The sequence below is a fragment of the Mobula birostris genome, chromosome 15 (genome assembly GCF_030028105.1).
Source record: "Mobula birostris isolate sMobBir1 chromosome 15, sMobBir1.hap1, whole genome shotgun sequence".
Taxonomy (NCBI): Eukaryota; Metazoa; Chordata; class Chondrichthyes; order Myliobatiformes; family Myliobatidae; genus Mobula; species Mobula birostris.
Genome location: NC_092384.1, coordinates 23,016,198 through 23,032,494, shown reverse-complemented (window position 1 = coordinate 23,032,494; position 16,297 = coordinate 23,016,198). Strand labels below are relative to the sequence as shown.

Genomic DNA, 16,297 nt, shown 5'->3' with positions numbered 1-16,297 from the left:
AAAGAGGGGAAAAAAAACCTGACTGACTTCTATACGTGAATAATTTTAGCTCTGAATTATGCTGCTCTTTCTGCTGATAAAGCATGATGTACTTGAGGTGAAATAAGAGGATTATGCTTCATTCAAAACAATTACCATCATATTAATACCTCTTCCTTGAAGTTTAGTTAATGAACAGAAGCTTTTTAAGCTACCTCATTGTTTCCTTACTAGATTTGATGCAAGCATTTGAGCAATTCTACCTGCCAGTCTGCAAACATTGAGGGTGTTGTCATCCATTCTATACAATGGATAAAATACAATGTCTCAGATATGAATTCTGGTAGATATTTTACGTATTTATTAGTGCAATGTGCAACGTTTCCAGAGTTCCATCTGTTTATTGAGTTGCATAGCAAAAATAGAATTCTTTTTATTCATTGCTTCACAATTTACAGCAACTCTTTTTGCCATGGGCATATGATGGAACAAATAATATTTCTCAATATAGTCAGATAAAAGCAGAAATCTTTAACTTTCTATTAAAAAAATACCAATGATTTATTAGTGGTAGAGCAGTCTCTGTCATTGTAAATGTTGTAATGTGAATGCATGATGTAAGAAATAACAATATAAGAAGATCATAGTTAAACCTTTACAAAAAATTATATTTAGATAGCAACAAATTAAAATGCAAAATCTATTTATGAATGATACCTTGTGCACATTTTGTTTGTATAGTTTGTTTAACGTGTTTTGTTCATAGGATACAATAAAATGGCCATTGATCACATCTGTATTCTTGAGTCAAAGAGATAGGATTAGTCATTATTTTCTTCATAGAAATTAGTTAACTTGTAAGAATACTTAAGGGTTGATGTGAATCCCACTTTGTTGAAGTTTCAAGGGAGAATACTATTTATTTTCATTGTTCCTGAATAATTATGCTCTTATTTTGGCAGGATTCTGAGTCCTTGGATACGTGTATTCAGAATACTCTGTCAACACTTTATCCTCCCTTTGAGGCCACAGCATCCACTGTTCTCTGTCAGGTTTTTGATGTAGTGGAGAAAACATATTGTGGTGATGGATTGTGCTACCTTATTGATTTCCTCGTCCCTGCTAAACACATTCTGCAGTGCATCCAGCAAGACGCTTGTGTAAGTAAATGTTTAAAAGCAGTGAATGGAGGTAATTTATAATATGATTTAATATGTTATGACTTAATATAAAATGAAAGAGTGAAGTAATGTAAAATAGTGTGATGGTTATGATAAATGTCTTTATTTAAAATGTAAAATACGGTTGTCAAAGATGCTAGCTCAAAGCAAACAGCAGGAAAAGGTACAGTTCATCTGCAGTAAGTTTATTTAAACTTGGCCATGTATTTAGAAGAACCAGAAATGACTTCATCAAAAAATATGAGAACTATGAATCGTCCCTTTAAACAATGTCATAGACTAAATAACTTTATCTCTAAAGACAATTTATAACGTCAAATCTATTCATCCAAGAAGCTATTACTTTTTTGACCTTAGAGCCATGTAATTGAAAGGACTAATACAGGAATATTTTCATTCTGTGCAAAAATTTGATAATGAGTATTTATTGAACCACCAAGCACATTAAATCTGATTTGTGAATTCCTTAAGAATTGATGAAATGAAAATACAGATGCGTTTGTATTTTGTTTGATATTTTAGAAGCATGTATAAAGGATCTTTGTATGTTACTGAATGCTTGATAAATGTAAGAATGACTTGGGTTTAGTAAACACAAATCCTGTTAATATAACTGACAAATTTTCTACAATTTAAGAGATATCAGTTTAGGATAAGTGCTTGTTTTAGTCACTGGCTTCGCATGCCAAATGCATACTTTTGTGACATTGCTGTTTAAGTAAATCATTATCATAAGTGGTGTGACTGGAGCATCTTGAGTAATAACTGGTAAAAATGAAATACAGAAAGTACAGTTTTGTTTTAAAGGGCAAATCTACATTAAAGTGGGAATGATTTTTCTTGTTTTGATTTGTTTTTTATTGATAAATGTGGATGTTATAAACTAAATTTTATTAAATAATATTTGAAAATATCTAGATGTAATGTTCATTTTACCATAGTTGAGAACTTGCACCAGTTTCTGAAAATTGTGGATTCAAGGCTCACACAAAGACTTGAACACAAAAACCAGGCTGTCACACAGCTCAGTACTGAGAAAGCAGTGCCCTGTTAGAAGATTTAGAAGTTACATTGAAGATTCATGTGCCCTCTTGGGTGGAGAGCAATCTAGCGAAAGACCAACGAAAGAATCCAGTTCAGCGATATGATTGTGAACTTGGTTTGATGCACAAGGGAAGTGGGGAAGAATGGCAAAGAAGAGGAGCAATCTCAATCTTTCGACTATAAAGTCCAGCAGCATCTTGCACTACTTGGCAGTGAAGAGCAAAGCACAGCACAGGAACAAAGAAGGAAATATAAACTTTTCAATTATTTGCCTTAACTATCTGTAAAGTAGTTTGGTTGAAGGTATAGAAAAATCTTAGGAATTCATGGATTTTCTAATGTGCTTTTGTTTCATATTAGTCTTTGTCATCCATGTATATTTTTGTAAGCTAAATTATTAAACTTGCTATTTTGGTGGTTCTTCTGAATGTGGTCTGCCCCCTCCCCCTCCACAGCAGAATAGACATTGTTCAACTAGGTGTTTTTCAGTAGGCATGACAAAAGGTACTACATTCCTTAAGGGAAGAAGTAATCAATGCAAATGAAAATGCTGTGCTTTTGGAAGAGCAAGATAAAGAGGATTGATTTGGATGGATTCAATTACATATCTGGCAAAATAATTACCTCCTGTTTTGTAAACTTGAATGATGCTTCAAGTTTTAGAATTGGTGCTTTAAGTTGTCTGTTCCTCCTTCTGCTTTGCACTCACTTAAAGATGAAATGAAAATTTTAACTTTTCAAGCTCAAAGTCAAGTTTATTGTCAAATGCACAAGTACACGTATACAGATACAATGAAGGATTTACTTTTAGGAGCATCATATGTACATTGTATGATCTAAGTAGCATTCACAGAAAAATATAAATTATACACTATTTTACAAGAAAACATAATTAGAACCAGAATCAAGACCATTTCAGTGCAAAGTGTTCACAGTGTACATAACGTTCCTCAACTGTAGTGGTGAGGGTTTTGCTGGTCGATTCAAGAATCAGATCGTTAAAGGGATGTAGCTGTTCTTGAACCTGGTGGTGTGGGACTTTGAGCTTCTGTACCTCCTGCTGATGGAGCTGAGAAAAGATGGCATAGCCTAGATGGTGGAGTTCTTTGTTGATAGATGTTGCCTTCTTGAATTTCCTTGGATACTATCAGTGGTGGGGAAGAGCATGCCTGTGATATATTGGACAGAGTCCACTACTCTGCAGCTTCTTATATTACAAGCATTCAAATTGCCATACCACACCATGATTTCAGGGTACTTTCAACAGTGCATTTGTAGAAGTTCAGTAAGTGTTTGATGATAAATCGAACCTCCTTAAATTCCTGGGAAATCTCTTTAGGTTTTGTTTTCAATCCATTTATCTCATAGGCCTATCTGCAGTGTAGCATTGCCTCTTAAACCCTTAATTACTACTTATCGCTATCCAAGGGCCGATTTTCTACCTGTGCTAAACCAACAAGTTGGGCCTTACACTTGTTAATCTTGATTCAATATCTATTTGTTAGCTTGATCTAAACATCAAGAAAATCCAAGTCCTGCACCAACCTACTCCAGATCAAGCTCCTAAACCTCTAACCATCCAAGTTGGCAACATACCTCTGGAGAACTCTGATCATTTCCCATATCTTGGCAGCCTTCTTTCTTCAAGAGCCAACATTGATCTTGAAATGAATTGCAGAATAGGCTGTGCAAGTGGAAGTTTTGCCAGACTGAGAAAGGGGGGTTTTTGAAGATTGAGATATCAAGACCAAGACTAAGCTTCTGGTCTATAAAACTATAGTCCTCCCCTCCTTGCTATATGGAGTGGAGTCCATAGACAATTGGTGCAGGAGTAGGCCATTCAGCCCTTCAAGCCAGCACCACCATTTACTGTGATGATGGCTGATCATCCACAATCAGTACCCTGTTCCAGCCTTCTCCCTATATCCCTTGATTCTGCTATCTTGAGCCCTCTCTAACTCTTTCTTGAAAGAATCCAGACAATTGGCCTCCACTGCCTTCTGAGGCAGAGCATTCCACAGATCCACAACCCTCTGTGTGAAAAAGTTTTTCTTCAACTCCATTCTAAATGGTCTACCCCTTATTCTTAAACTGTGGCTTCTGGTTCTGGACTCCCCCAACATTGGGAACATGTTTCCTGCCTCTAGCGTGTCCAATCCCTTAATAATCTTATATGTTTCAATCAAATCCCCTCTTATTCTTCTAAATTCCAGTGTATACAAGCCCAGTTGCTCCAATCTTTCAACATATGACATTCCTGCCATCCCTGGAATTAACTCAGTGAACCTACGCTCCACTCCCTCTATAGCAAGAGTGTCCTTCCTCAAACTTGGAGACCAAAACTGCACACAGTACTCCAGGTGGGGTCTCACCAGGGCCTTGTACAACTGCAGAAGAACCTCTTTGCTCCTATACTCAACTCCCCCTGTTATGATGGCCAGCATGCTATTAGCCTTCTTCACTGCCTGCTGTACCTATATGCTTACTTTCAGTGACTGATGAACAAGGACACCCAGATCTCATCGTACTTCCCCTTTTCCTAACTCGACACCATTCAGATGGTAATCTGCCTTCCTGTTCTTACCACCAAAGTGGATAATCTCACATTTATCCACATTAAACTGCATCTGCCCATTCACCCAACCTATCCAAGTCACCCTGTATTCTCATAACATCCTCCTCACATTTCACACTGTCACCCAGCTTTGTGTCATCTGTAAATTTGCTATTGTTACTTTTAATCCCTTCATCTAAATCATTAATGTATATTGTAAATCGCTGTGGTCCCAGCACCAACCGAGCCTTGCGGTACTCCACTAGTCACTGCCTGCCATTCTGAAAAGGACCCGTTAATCCCCTACTCTTTGTTTCCTGCCTGCCAACCAATTTTCTATCCATGTCAGTACCCTACCCCCAATACCATATGCTCTTATTTTGCCCACTAACCTCTTATGTGGGACCTTATCAAAGTCATAGACAACATACAGCAGGCACATAAAATCCCTGGAAACATACTATCAAAGATGCCTCCAAGAGATTGAGAATTAGCTGGAAGAACAGGTGTACTAATTCCAGCATCCTGGAGGAAGCTAGTAGTTAGCACAACATTTTACAGCAGAGGTGATCCAGGTTGAATTCCTATTGCTGCCAGTAAAGAGTTTGTAAGTTCTTCCTGTGCATTACCTCCAGGTGCTCTGGTTTCTTCTGGTTGGTAGGTTAATAGGTCATTGTAAATTGTCCTATTATTAGGCTAAGGTTAAATTGGGGGGGGGGGTTGCTGGGTAGCATGACTTGAAGGGCTGGAAAGGCCTATGTTTGTCAATTAATCAAAAAAAACCAAACAAATTTTAACTCCGTAGCCACATTCGTGACTCAACACCAATTGTGATGGGTTGGCCATGGTTCAGTGATGCCTATAACATCATACATGTCAATCTGAAACAGTGCTACTTTCATCTACTTTATTCATATACTGCATGCATTTAACTATGACACCTTCAGTCCTGTATTCACCCTTTTTGATTTTGTCCACCTTCTACATTGCAACTCATCCTGTTGACTGCAATTTTGTCTTATGAACAGCCTCTTCTCATTACACATTGCCTCTGTAAACCAGCTACCTCATCTTCAGCACTATCATCCACCTTTCCTACGATACTTCTTGCATTGAAATACACACAGTTCAGGACGCTAGTCAGACCATGCTCAACCTTTTGATTCCTAACATTGTCTGAGGTCTTACCAGCATCTACCTCCACAAGCTCTCCACTAACTGTTCTGGCACTCTGGTTTCTATCCCTCTGCAATTCTAATTTAAATCCCACCATGCAGCATTAACACACCTTCCTGCTAGGATATTAGTTCCCCTCCAGTTTAAGTGCAAACCATCCTTATTGTATAGGTCCCACTTTCCCTGTATTAAACTGTATAATCGCATACGTAAGGCTCCTTTTCATTGACTACAGCTCTGCCTTTAATGCCATCATTCCAAATAAACTGATTCCTAAGCTCTGGAACCTGGGCATTAGCACTCAGATCTGCAGCTGGATCTTCAACTTCCTCACAGACAGGACTCAGGCTGTAAAAATAGGGGACAAGCTCTGCTCTACAATCACTCTGAGCACCAGTGCCCCACAAGGCTGGGTACTCAGCCCCCTGCTGTACTCACTGTACACCCATGATTGGTAGCCAAGTTTCCATTGAACTCAATATATACGTTTGCTGATGACACAACGATTGTAGGCTGTATCTCGGGTAATGAGTTTAGGTACAGAGAGGAAATTAAGAACCTGGTGGCATGGTGCGAAGACAATAACCTATCCCTCAACGTCAGCAAGACGAAGGAATTGGTTGTTGACTTCAGAAGGAGTAGCGGACCGCACAACCCAATTTACATCGGTGGTGCGCAAGTGGAACAGGTCAAAAGCTTTAAGTTCCTTGGGGTCAATATCACAAATGACCTGACTTAGTCCAATCAAGCAGCGTTCGCTGCCAAGAAGGCCCACCAGTGCCTTTACTTCCTGAGAAAACTGAAGAAATTTGAACTGTCCCCTAAAACCCTCACTAATTTTTATAGATGCACTGTTCTAGGGTGCATCACAACCTGGTATGGAAGTTGTCTTGTCCAAGACTGGAAGAAACTGCAGAAGATCGTGAACATGGCGCAGCACATCACACAAACCAATCTTCTGTCCTTGGACTCACTTTACACCGCATGTTGTCGGAGCAATGCTGCCAGGATAATTAAGGACACGACCCACCCAGCCAACACACTTTTCGCCCCTCTTCCCTCCAGGAGAAGGCTCAGGAGCTTGAAGACTTGTACAGCCAGATTTGGGAACAGCTTCTTTCCGACTGTGATAAGACTGCTGAACAGATCCTGACCTGGATCTGGGCCGTACCCCCGAATATCTGGACCTGCCTCTCGGTTTTTTTGCACTACCTTACTTTCCATTTTTCTATTTTCTATTTATGATTTCTAATTTAAAATTTTAATATTTACTATCGATTTATAATCCAGGGAGTGGGAAGCGCAGAATCAAATATCACTGTGATGATTGTACGTTCTAGTATCAATTGTTTGGCGACAATAAAGTATAGTAGAGGTATAGTTTTTGCCTCACCAGTACATTGCATGGCTAGCAATCCTAAAATCACAACCCTAGATGTCCCATTTTTTAACTTAGCAAACAAGATGCCGCTGTGTATGGCGGTTGTGTTGCGAGCTCCATTCGGAATCTACAGTATACTACTAATTTCTAAAACTTTCTTAGCCTTTTCTGTTCAAGTAGCTGATAGTCACATCTATGTTGCATTGACTGTTCTGTTTATTATAAATTACTATGATTGCACATTTAGTCGGAGACGTAACATAAAGATTTTTACTCCTCATGGATGTGAAGGATGTAAGAAAAAAATTCAATTCAGCTCCCTGAACACTCTGTGTAGAACCTCGGTCACTCATCCTACCCATCTACCAGAGATTATGCTGGTAGATTAATTAGCTTCTTTAAATTGCCCCTCATGTAGGTGGATAGCACAAGAATTGGAGCCAAGTTGATGGCGAGATTAGGATGTAATGAAATGGAATAGTCTGAGAGCTGGAATAGTCTTGTTGGGCCAAATAACCTCATATTTCGTAAGAAGATGTGAGGGGAAAAAAGAATGCCTGTCTTAAGTGATTGATGTTCACTTTCAAACAGTGACTTCTAGTTCTAGGATCTCTCACAAGCAGAAACATCATTTCACATCAATGTTTTAAAACCTCTGTATCATTATATATTTCTGTCAGTTACTTCTGTCCCTCCCTCAGTCTCTTTTAATCTCCAGTAGCTACACACCTAGCAGGTCTATCCTTTCCTCATTAGACATCCATATATTTGTCCTATCAGTCTTCAATTAACTGCTTCATTATGCATTATGCTCTTACATCTAGTCAAATAATAGCCTTCCATAAATAAGAAGAACTAAACTGTACCCCTTACCCACCCTACCACTCCCCCCCCCCCCTTGGATTTGGTTGCACCGGGGCCCCCTGCATCTTGAAGTATCACCTCCCAACTTTTGCTAATCAAAAAAATGCATAGGTTGGGAAAAAAAGCAGAATGTTTGAAACACTCAGCAGATCAGACAGCATTAGTAAACAGAAAATAAAACAAGTCTTGTGAAGTCAAAGAATTTTTTGGACACTCTGGATTTGTATTTAATTTTGCTCACAATAAATAAGAACATTCTGTTAGTTTTCCTAATTGCTATGCCTGTCTACTAGTCATTTCTGACTAGAACATCCATATACTTCTAGATCTCAGAGCTTCTAAACTATTTATTTAAAATTCTGATTTTTTTCTACTAAAATGGCAATCACATTTTTCAAATTGTATCCTTTTTCCTAGTTCTCTGTCCTATGAATTTCTCCGCAGTCTCATTGTATCCTGCCCAGAAATTACTTTCCCATTTATCTTTATGCCATTAAAAAATTCACCAACCATACCTTCATCAAAGCCAGCCGGTGGTGTAGTGGCATCCTCACCGGTCCTGGGTTTGAATCCGACCGGCTCTTTGCACCTTTTCCATCTGTGCTGGGTTGAGTGTTGAGCTAGCAACTTGGCTGGGGTGGCATAACTTGATGGGTCGAAAGGGCCTACTCCACACTATATCGCTAAATAAAATAAATAGATCAAAACATTAACATTTATATGGTCCCCCTTGATCCCAAATTTACAGGAACAGGATGCAAGAGCAGTTACTCAAATAGCTTAATGTTACACAAAATTGAAATATGTAACCTGTATCACCAGGAAGAACAGAGCATAAAGCATACAGGCACATTACCTATAGCTTCCCTTCCAGGTCAGATGCCTATCTGATAGGGAAATATATTACCATTCCTTCTTCACCATCGTGTTTGAAATATGGAATTCCTTTCACTAATATACAGTGGTTATACCCTCACCAAAAGAATTGCAGTTGGTCATCTAGGAGGCCTATAAGGATGCAGGTAGGGTAATTGATACCTATTTCCTGTGAATGAATAAAAAAAAGTTACATCAAGCAATTGGAAAGGACAATTAAAACCTTCCCTGTATTTCAAAAGGGGTAAATAAAAGTGTGTTGTAGTGTTGTTATAATTGAATAATACTTTGATAAGACCATCAGCATAAAGTTTTTATCTCCTAGTTTAAGGAGTGCTATGCTTGCCTTGATGAGAATGTAAATCTTAAAAGGAGCGATTTGAGTATAATGAGCCTTACTTGTTGGAGATTGTGTACAGTAGGATCTTATTAAAGAATCAGGAGATTTGAGAGGATGGATAATGTAAAGATGTTTCCTCCTGAATTTAAGGGGAGCGTGAGAAAAGGGGCTTCAGTAAGGGTAAAGGGAATGATGGAAACAGGACCTAGTGAGGGCCAGAAATTCAGATTCAGATTCAGGTTTATTTATCCCATGTACATTGAAACACAAATGCGTCATTTGCATTAACAACCAACACACTTTAGGATACGCTGGGGCACACATTTCGGTTCCAACATAACATGCTCATAATGTTCAACAGAGTAACACAAGCAACATCAATAACCAAACAAAATTACAGCAGCAAAACATATCCTTTCCCATTGTCCAACCCTCCTACCCACTCACATACATAGACAGGACAGGCTGCTTCTGGGCCTTGGTTCTTGACCCCAAACACTCAGACTTAAGCCTCCATCCTCCAATTTCTAGTCCAGGCTCATAAACATCAGGCCACTGGTCTCCAGAAAAGACGAGCCAAGGGTTACAACCTTCAGATCTCTACCTTTGGAATTGCCAGCTTTGGTCTTTGACCTTCGGGGTTCTAACTCTGGACTCGCCAGCCTGCGGACTGATCTTCAACTTTGCTCTTCAGATTCAGTCAACCACTGGGTATTGAACCCAGATCTTGCTGATCACAGGACTTTAACCTTCAGGTCTCAATTCTAGGACTCACTGATCACAAGTTTGACCTTCGGGCCTTGATTTATTGACATGCATGGACCTCTGATTTGAGAGGTTACCAACCCTGATGACTCCTACCCATATGGATCTCTGACCGGGACTCGTTGGGTTTCCTCACTGCCTACCAACCTGACTTCTGGGATTGCTGACCTTTGCCGCAGAGTGCACCAACCTGGAATTCAAACACTGGTTCCTGCCCTGGGCTCTTCATTTACTATCCCTGACCTCTAACTCTCCCTCATTCCTGTCCCTAACTCCTTGCACTACCCCCAAACCATTCCTACAGACCTAAAAAAAAGTAAATCTGAGCCAAAACCTTGACAAATATTTCATCGCAGCACTGTCTTGACCAGATGAGTGTGAATAGTACAAGGGAGAAGAGCCAAGATGTTGATTCATCAGAATTTTCAAATGGTTGGATAGCAGAAGCTGTCAGAGTTTCCTTTGTGATTTTTAATCGTCCTTTATTTTTGATGTCTTTATGATTTTTCTCCTAAAACACTCCTTGACTTCCTTGATTAGCTTTGGTTAGTTCATCACCTTGGCATCTTTCTCCTTATTGGGATATATTTTTGCTGGGTTTCATAAATATCCTTAGATGCTTGCCTATTGCCTGACTTGCTAATTTATTTCCCCAGCCAAATGTGACTAACACTCACTTCATTCCTTTGTTTTTTCCCTCTTTCTCAGTTTCTTACCCTCAAGCCAAATTTTATCATACTGTGATCACTGCTTCCTAGGGGATTTTTATTGTGACATAATTTATTAAGCCTGTCTCATTATACATCAACAGATCCAAGATAGCCTTTTTGCTTGTTGGCTGTCTAAGAATAATAATAATAAATATTTTATTAATCCCAAGTGGGAAATTCTTTCGTTACAACAACACTTAAAGCACATTTAGCAATGTGCAGACTTAATTAATAATAAAGTACAGAATAATAAAATAGTTTACCAATATGCAATGATTTGTAATAATGTGCAATAATAAGGGACTGAGATCAGGGCATTTCTGCTGTGTGGTTAGAATACTGCTGTTATAATCCATTCAGATTCTGCTTCATGTTTGGCTCTAGTAATTGTCACAGTGGACAGCTGGTGATGTGGTTGATAAAATTACAAAATTTGAACTGCAAATGCATCAATATTGCTTTGTAGTTGTCCTTTTTGTCTAAATATCATTAATAAAGAACTGACTATGATCTCTACGTTTATCTAAAAAAGGAAATCCATTGCTGGTCAGCTTCCCATTTCATGTCTCACTACACCTTTCCAATAATTGTTGCCTTTGACAACTTTAGAATTGAGATGGAGACCAATATCTGAGGAACTATTTATTTCTTTTCTGGTGCTTAAGAAGGGTTCATAAGCTATGGTCGTGACGTGGTGTGAGGGGTTCAGGAGGAATCAATTAAGAACTGATCATTCAGGAAAGTGGTGAGACCAGAAAACTGATTCTAGATGGACTTTATGATTACAGAAACAACTCCAAGGATCCTGTCTCCATGGAAAGGAAAAGCAATGGTTGTTGATAAGTCACAGATCATTGATAGAACCTTTTCTGACTGATCCAGCCTCAGTGTAGTACTGCAGTATCAATGTAACAGGAGGATTTTCTCGTCGCAAGAACTGTTCATTTGTACTCATAATGACATCCTGTGCCGTGTTTTGTTTGCTGACTGCTTAAAAAGAAGCTGTCCTTTTGTTTGGGTGCTCCCAGACTCACTGCTGCCACATGTTTTAAATAGGGCCCAAAAATGGATGAGCCATTCTAAGGGAGTGGCTCCTGTTTGCTGTTTACTGCACCATATTCCATGTGTACAAACATGGTAAATCTGGATGCAAACATTTAGTTGAGCTGAACAATAGGCATGGTGTAGAATTATTTGTAAATGATAGTTTCTATGATTTTATAATTCTGCATGTTTGAAATACGGAGAAATGGTAGATTCTGCATAAGTGTTGCTTTAAAAAACTGTACAGATTGTAGTTGGGTCCTGAACACCCAACTTAGAGACACAGTCTACTTACAAACAAATTCCCATAATATCAATAAATTCAGAAGTCTGGAATACAAGCATTACTATAAATAACAAGACGTTTTCTTCTCCCTCTTCATTTTTTGTAATTGTTCTTTCTTATCAGCCTTGTGTGCTTTTGAACCATTTCATTTAACGCTTTGGAGGTTTGTTCACCATAGCAGTTAGCATGATGCTAGTACAGCTCAGGGCATTGGTGTTCAGTTCCAGTGCTGTCTGAAAGCAGTCTGTATTTTCTCCCCTTGACTGCATCTATTTTCTCCTGGTGCCCTGGTTTCCTCTCTTAATCCAAAGGCATATTGGTTAGTATGTTAATTGATCATTGTAAAATGTCTTGTGAATATTCTAGTATTAAATAGGTGGGTTGCTGGGCATCGTGGCTTGTTGGACCAGAAGTTCCTGCTCCTCTAAATAAAATAAAAATAAAATATTTGTATCATTTTTGTGTATTTTGACAAAACTAACAGGATATGTGTAAAAGCAGAATTCAATGTGTTATCCAAGAATGGCCTGCATTCCATTTAATTTCAGTTTGTACTTTGAATTTAAAGAATTCCTTATTTTGTACTAATATTCAAATATGTGAACAACAGGAATTCTGCAGATGCTGGAAATTCAAGCAACACACACAAAAGTTGCTGGTGAATGCAGCAGGCCAGGCAGCATCTCTAGGAAGAGGTGCAGTCGATGTTTCAGGCCGAGACACTTCGTCAGGACTAACTGAAGGCAGAGTGAGTAAGGGATTTGAAAATTGGAGGGGGAGGGGGAGATCCAAAATGATAGAAGAAGACAGGAGGGGGAGGGATGGAGCCAAGAGCCGGACAGGTGATAGGCAAAAGGGATATGAGAGGATCATGGGACAGGAGGGCTAGGGAGAAAGAAAAGGGGGAGGGGGAAACCCCAGAGGATGGGCAAGGGGTATAGTCAGAGGGGCAGAGGGAGAAAAAGGAGAGAAAGAGAAAGAATGTGTGTATACAAATAAATAACGGATGGGGTACGAGGGGGAGGTGGGACATTAGCGGAAGTTAGAGAAGTCAATGTTCATGCCATCAGGTTGGAGGCTACCCAGACGGAATATAAGGTGTTGTTCCTCCAACCTGAGTGTGGCTTCAGATTGTCCCTCTGAATATACCCCCCTTGCCCATCCTCTGGGTCCCCCCCCCTCGTCTTTCTTCCCGGACTTCCTGTCCCATGATCCTCTCGTATCCCTTTTGCCTATCACCTGTCCAGCTCTTGGCTCCATCCCTCCCCCTCCAACTTTCAAATCCCTTACTCTTCCTGACGAAGGGTCTCGGCCTGAAACGTCGACTGCACCTCTTCCTAGAGATGCTGCCTGGCCTGCTGCGTTCACCAGCAACTTTTATGTGTGTTGCTTTATTCAAATATGTGTTTTGTATTGTCACTTAAAATTGTGTTTATTCTAAATTTCACAAATGTGAGCCTGTTGAAGATTAGCAGATTCGTATGCATACCTTATAAAAATTTAACACTGTTCAGGATGATGTCAATTTAGCTTACTGCTGTTATTTTCCATTAATGTACTTCTGATAATGAACTGCTGAATGTGCATTAGTTGTTTTAGCTCTAAAAGCAGCTTTTAAACAAGAACCTTCTATGTTTAACAGTTTCAATATTGTGGATTACTATTCCGTTATGAAGGCTGGCCTTTATGCATCTCTGAAAAAATTGTAATACAGCTCTCTGCACTTGACTGGCAAACTTTAAAACCTGGTGATTTCTACCTTCAAATTGTTCCACATTTGGAAAAGACACCACGTATTATATTAAAATGCCTTGCAGCCAATGGTTACAATGTGGAGGAAATATTAATTCCAGAGGTCTCTTATACTTGTATCTTCACTATGGAATGGTTGGACAATATTAACAAGAGACGGATAGGAACAACTTTACAAAATTGCCTATTATCTACTGACAACACTATTTTTCGAGTACCTTGGGAAAAGGTGGTAACTCCTGAATTTATTGACAAACCAAAAATGATAGGAAGCACGTCATCAGTAAACTGGACTGTGGATCAAGAAGTTGTTGGCAGCAATTCAAACAATATACAGATCAGCAATTACAGTGGACAAGTAGAAAACCCATCTGAAACAAAACCAAACATATTTACAAAAGAAAACCAACTGAAGGTCCAGCAAATTAATCTTACAAGGGGTTTACATCATCCTGTAAGTAATATTGCAGATTCTTTACTTAATTCAACAGCAGCCAGTTTAAGAGAACTTGAAACAGAATACGTAGAAATTAATCAAATTTCAGTAAGTGATAGTGATTTGTCATCACAAGCGAGCAGTTCAAGTTCAGACTTGCAACATGCATTGAGAACTAATGAAACATCAGAAGTGATTCCTTTTGAACCTTTGAATATCAACACTTGCAACAAGAAATCAATTTATTTAAATTATATGGAAACATCTTCAACTGTAGCTTGGCCCAATTTAGAAAGAATACGTAATCCATTTAAATTTCTTGCTGGTGACACAGAGGCATTCAATCAGCAATCACTTACAGATACTATTAACAGTATAAATAAAGAATTTGCAAAATTAGAGCTGTCTTCATCAATGGAAACTGATCTTCACAAAAGCAAAATGCAACAGGATTTTAATTTTTGCTGTGAAAATATGCATATTTTATTTAGTCAGACCACAGATAGCATAGAGGAAATTGTAAACAGCCAGCCTTTAGAATCAGTGGTCTGTAACCAGACACAGACTTCTGCTCAAGATTCACAAGACGGACAATTTCATGGTTCTTCTGGTAATCCATTATCTACACCATGTAATAAAAATATAATTGATATGAAATCACATAAAGAAATGCAAGAGTTGTCTGAAGCAGATACAATAGAAAATGCTCACTGTAAGTACACAGAAATTGGAAAACAGGATTTTCACTTAAATCAGTTGACTGACTGTAATGTAGCTAACACTGGTGAACTTGTAAATATTGTTGTGAATTCACCATCAGAGTACAAGCAGTCGTCAGCTAAAAACTCAGAACAGAAAATTGCAATGGCCCAACAATCGGCGTATTCTGAGCATATACAGTTTAATGGGCAGAATGTTATCCAAAAAGTACCCTTTATCAAAAATACAAATCAACCAAATTTTGTTCATGCATGTGCTGATATGCATTTAGATGGCTGCAGAATCTCTTCATCCCAGTTCTTAAACTTTGAAGGGACTATTTTATGTGAAGACTTTGCACTTGTTGAAAATATAGATTCTTCTTCAAAACTCAGCCATAACCATAATGTGATGAAAGTTGATCACTTGATTAAAGATGTTGAATCTATAATTTTGCAACTGGATAATAGCAGAAACAATACATTATTAAATGAAGGAACAAGCTCTATATTTGGTGACAATTTGCAGCCACGTTTGTCAGAGCACACTGAGTGTACAGAAACACATGGGTCCAAATGTATGACACACTTAGAACGAGATCATGTGTTTCTGACAGAGGAAAATGCACAATTGCACGAATGTTCTGTTATAAAATTACTAACTAATCAGCAATTTCAAGTTGATGCACTGCATCAGGGGTCTGAACATGTGGAACATGGAAATATAAATAACTTACAGAGCGAATTCTGCAAACAAAAACTCAGTGACAGTGAAGATTTGAACCTGATTGACACCTGTAATGTAATGTTACTTGAAGAAGAACAAAAAGCACAAGAGAATAGATACCTGTCAGTACAGACCTTGGAAAATGAGACCACTGTGCAGAAGATCTTGGGATTCGATGCTGTAAAGGAAGGTCAAAGTAAGCAATATTCTACTGTTGAAGAGTATTGGTCAAACTTGGAAACCACTGAATCTAGCATTATTCACTCAACTATAATGGATATAGAAGAGCAGGAATTGACTTCTGCAAATGAAGAGAGAAATGAAAAAATACCATTTGCTGATAAAAGTAGACAAGATTCGATAAAGCTGTGTGCTCAATCATCACAGGGCTCTTCAGAGGATCTTAAGGAGCAAGGAGACTGTCTAATTGGGAATAAATTGGAAGGTAGGATATTTAATATTATATCATAAAGGTTAACTTCCA

General features: G+C 38.6%; 1 protein-coding gene across 1 annotated transcript in view; it reads left to right on the top strand.

The window, feature by feature from the left end:
* plekhg4 (pleckstrin homology domain containing, family G (with RhoGef domain) member 4) overlaps positions 1-16,297 on the top strand; it is a 172,797-nt gene that overhangs the window by 13,899 nt on the left and 142,601 nt on the right. Inside the window, exons 2-3 of the mRNA XM_072279420.1 lie at positions 942-1,139; positions 13,843-16,258. Of these exons, the coding sequence (XP_072135521.1) occupies positions 942-1,139; positions 13,843-16,258 (2,614 nt within the window). The remainder of the gene's footprint in view (positions 1-941; positions 1,140-13,842; positions 16,259-16,297) is intronic.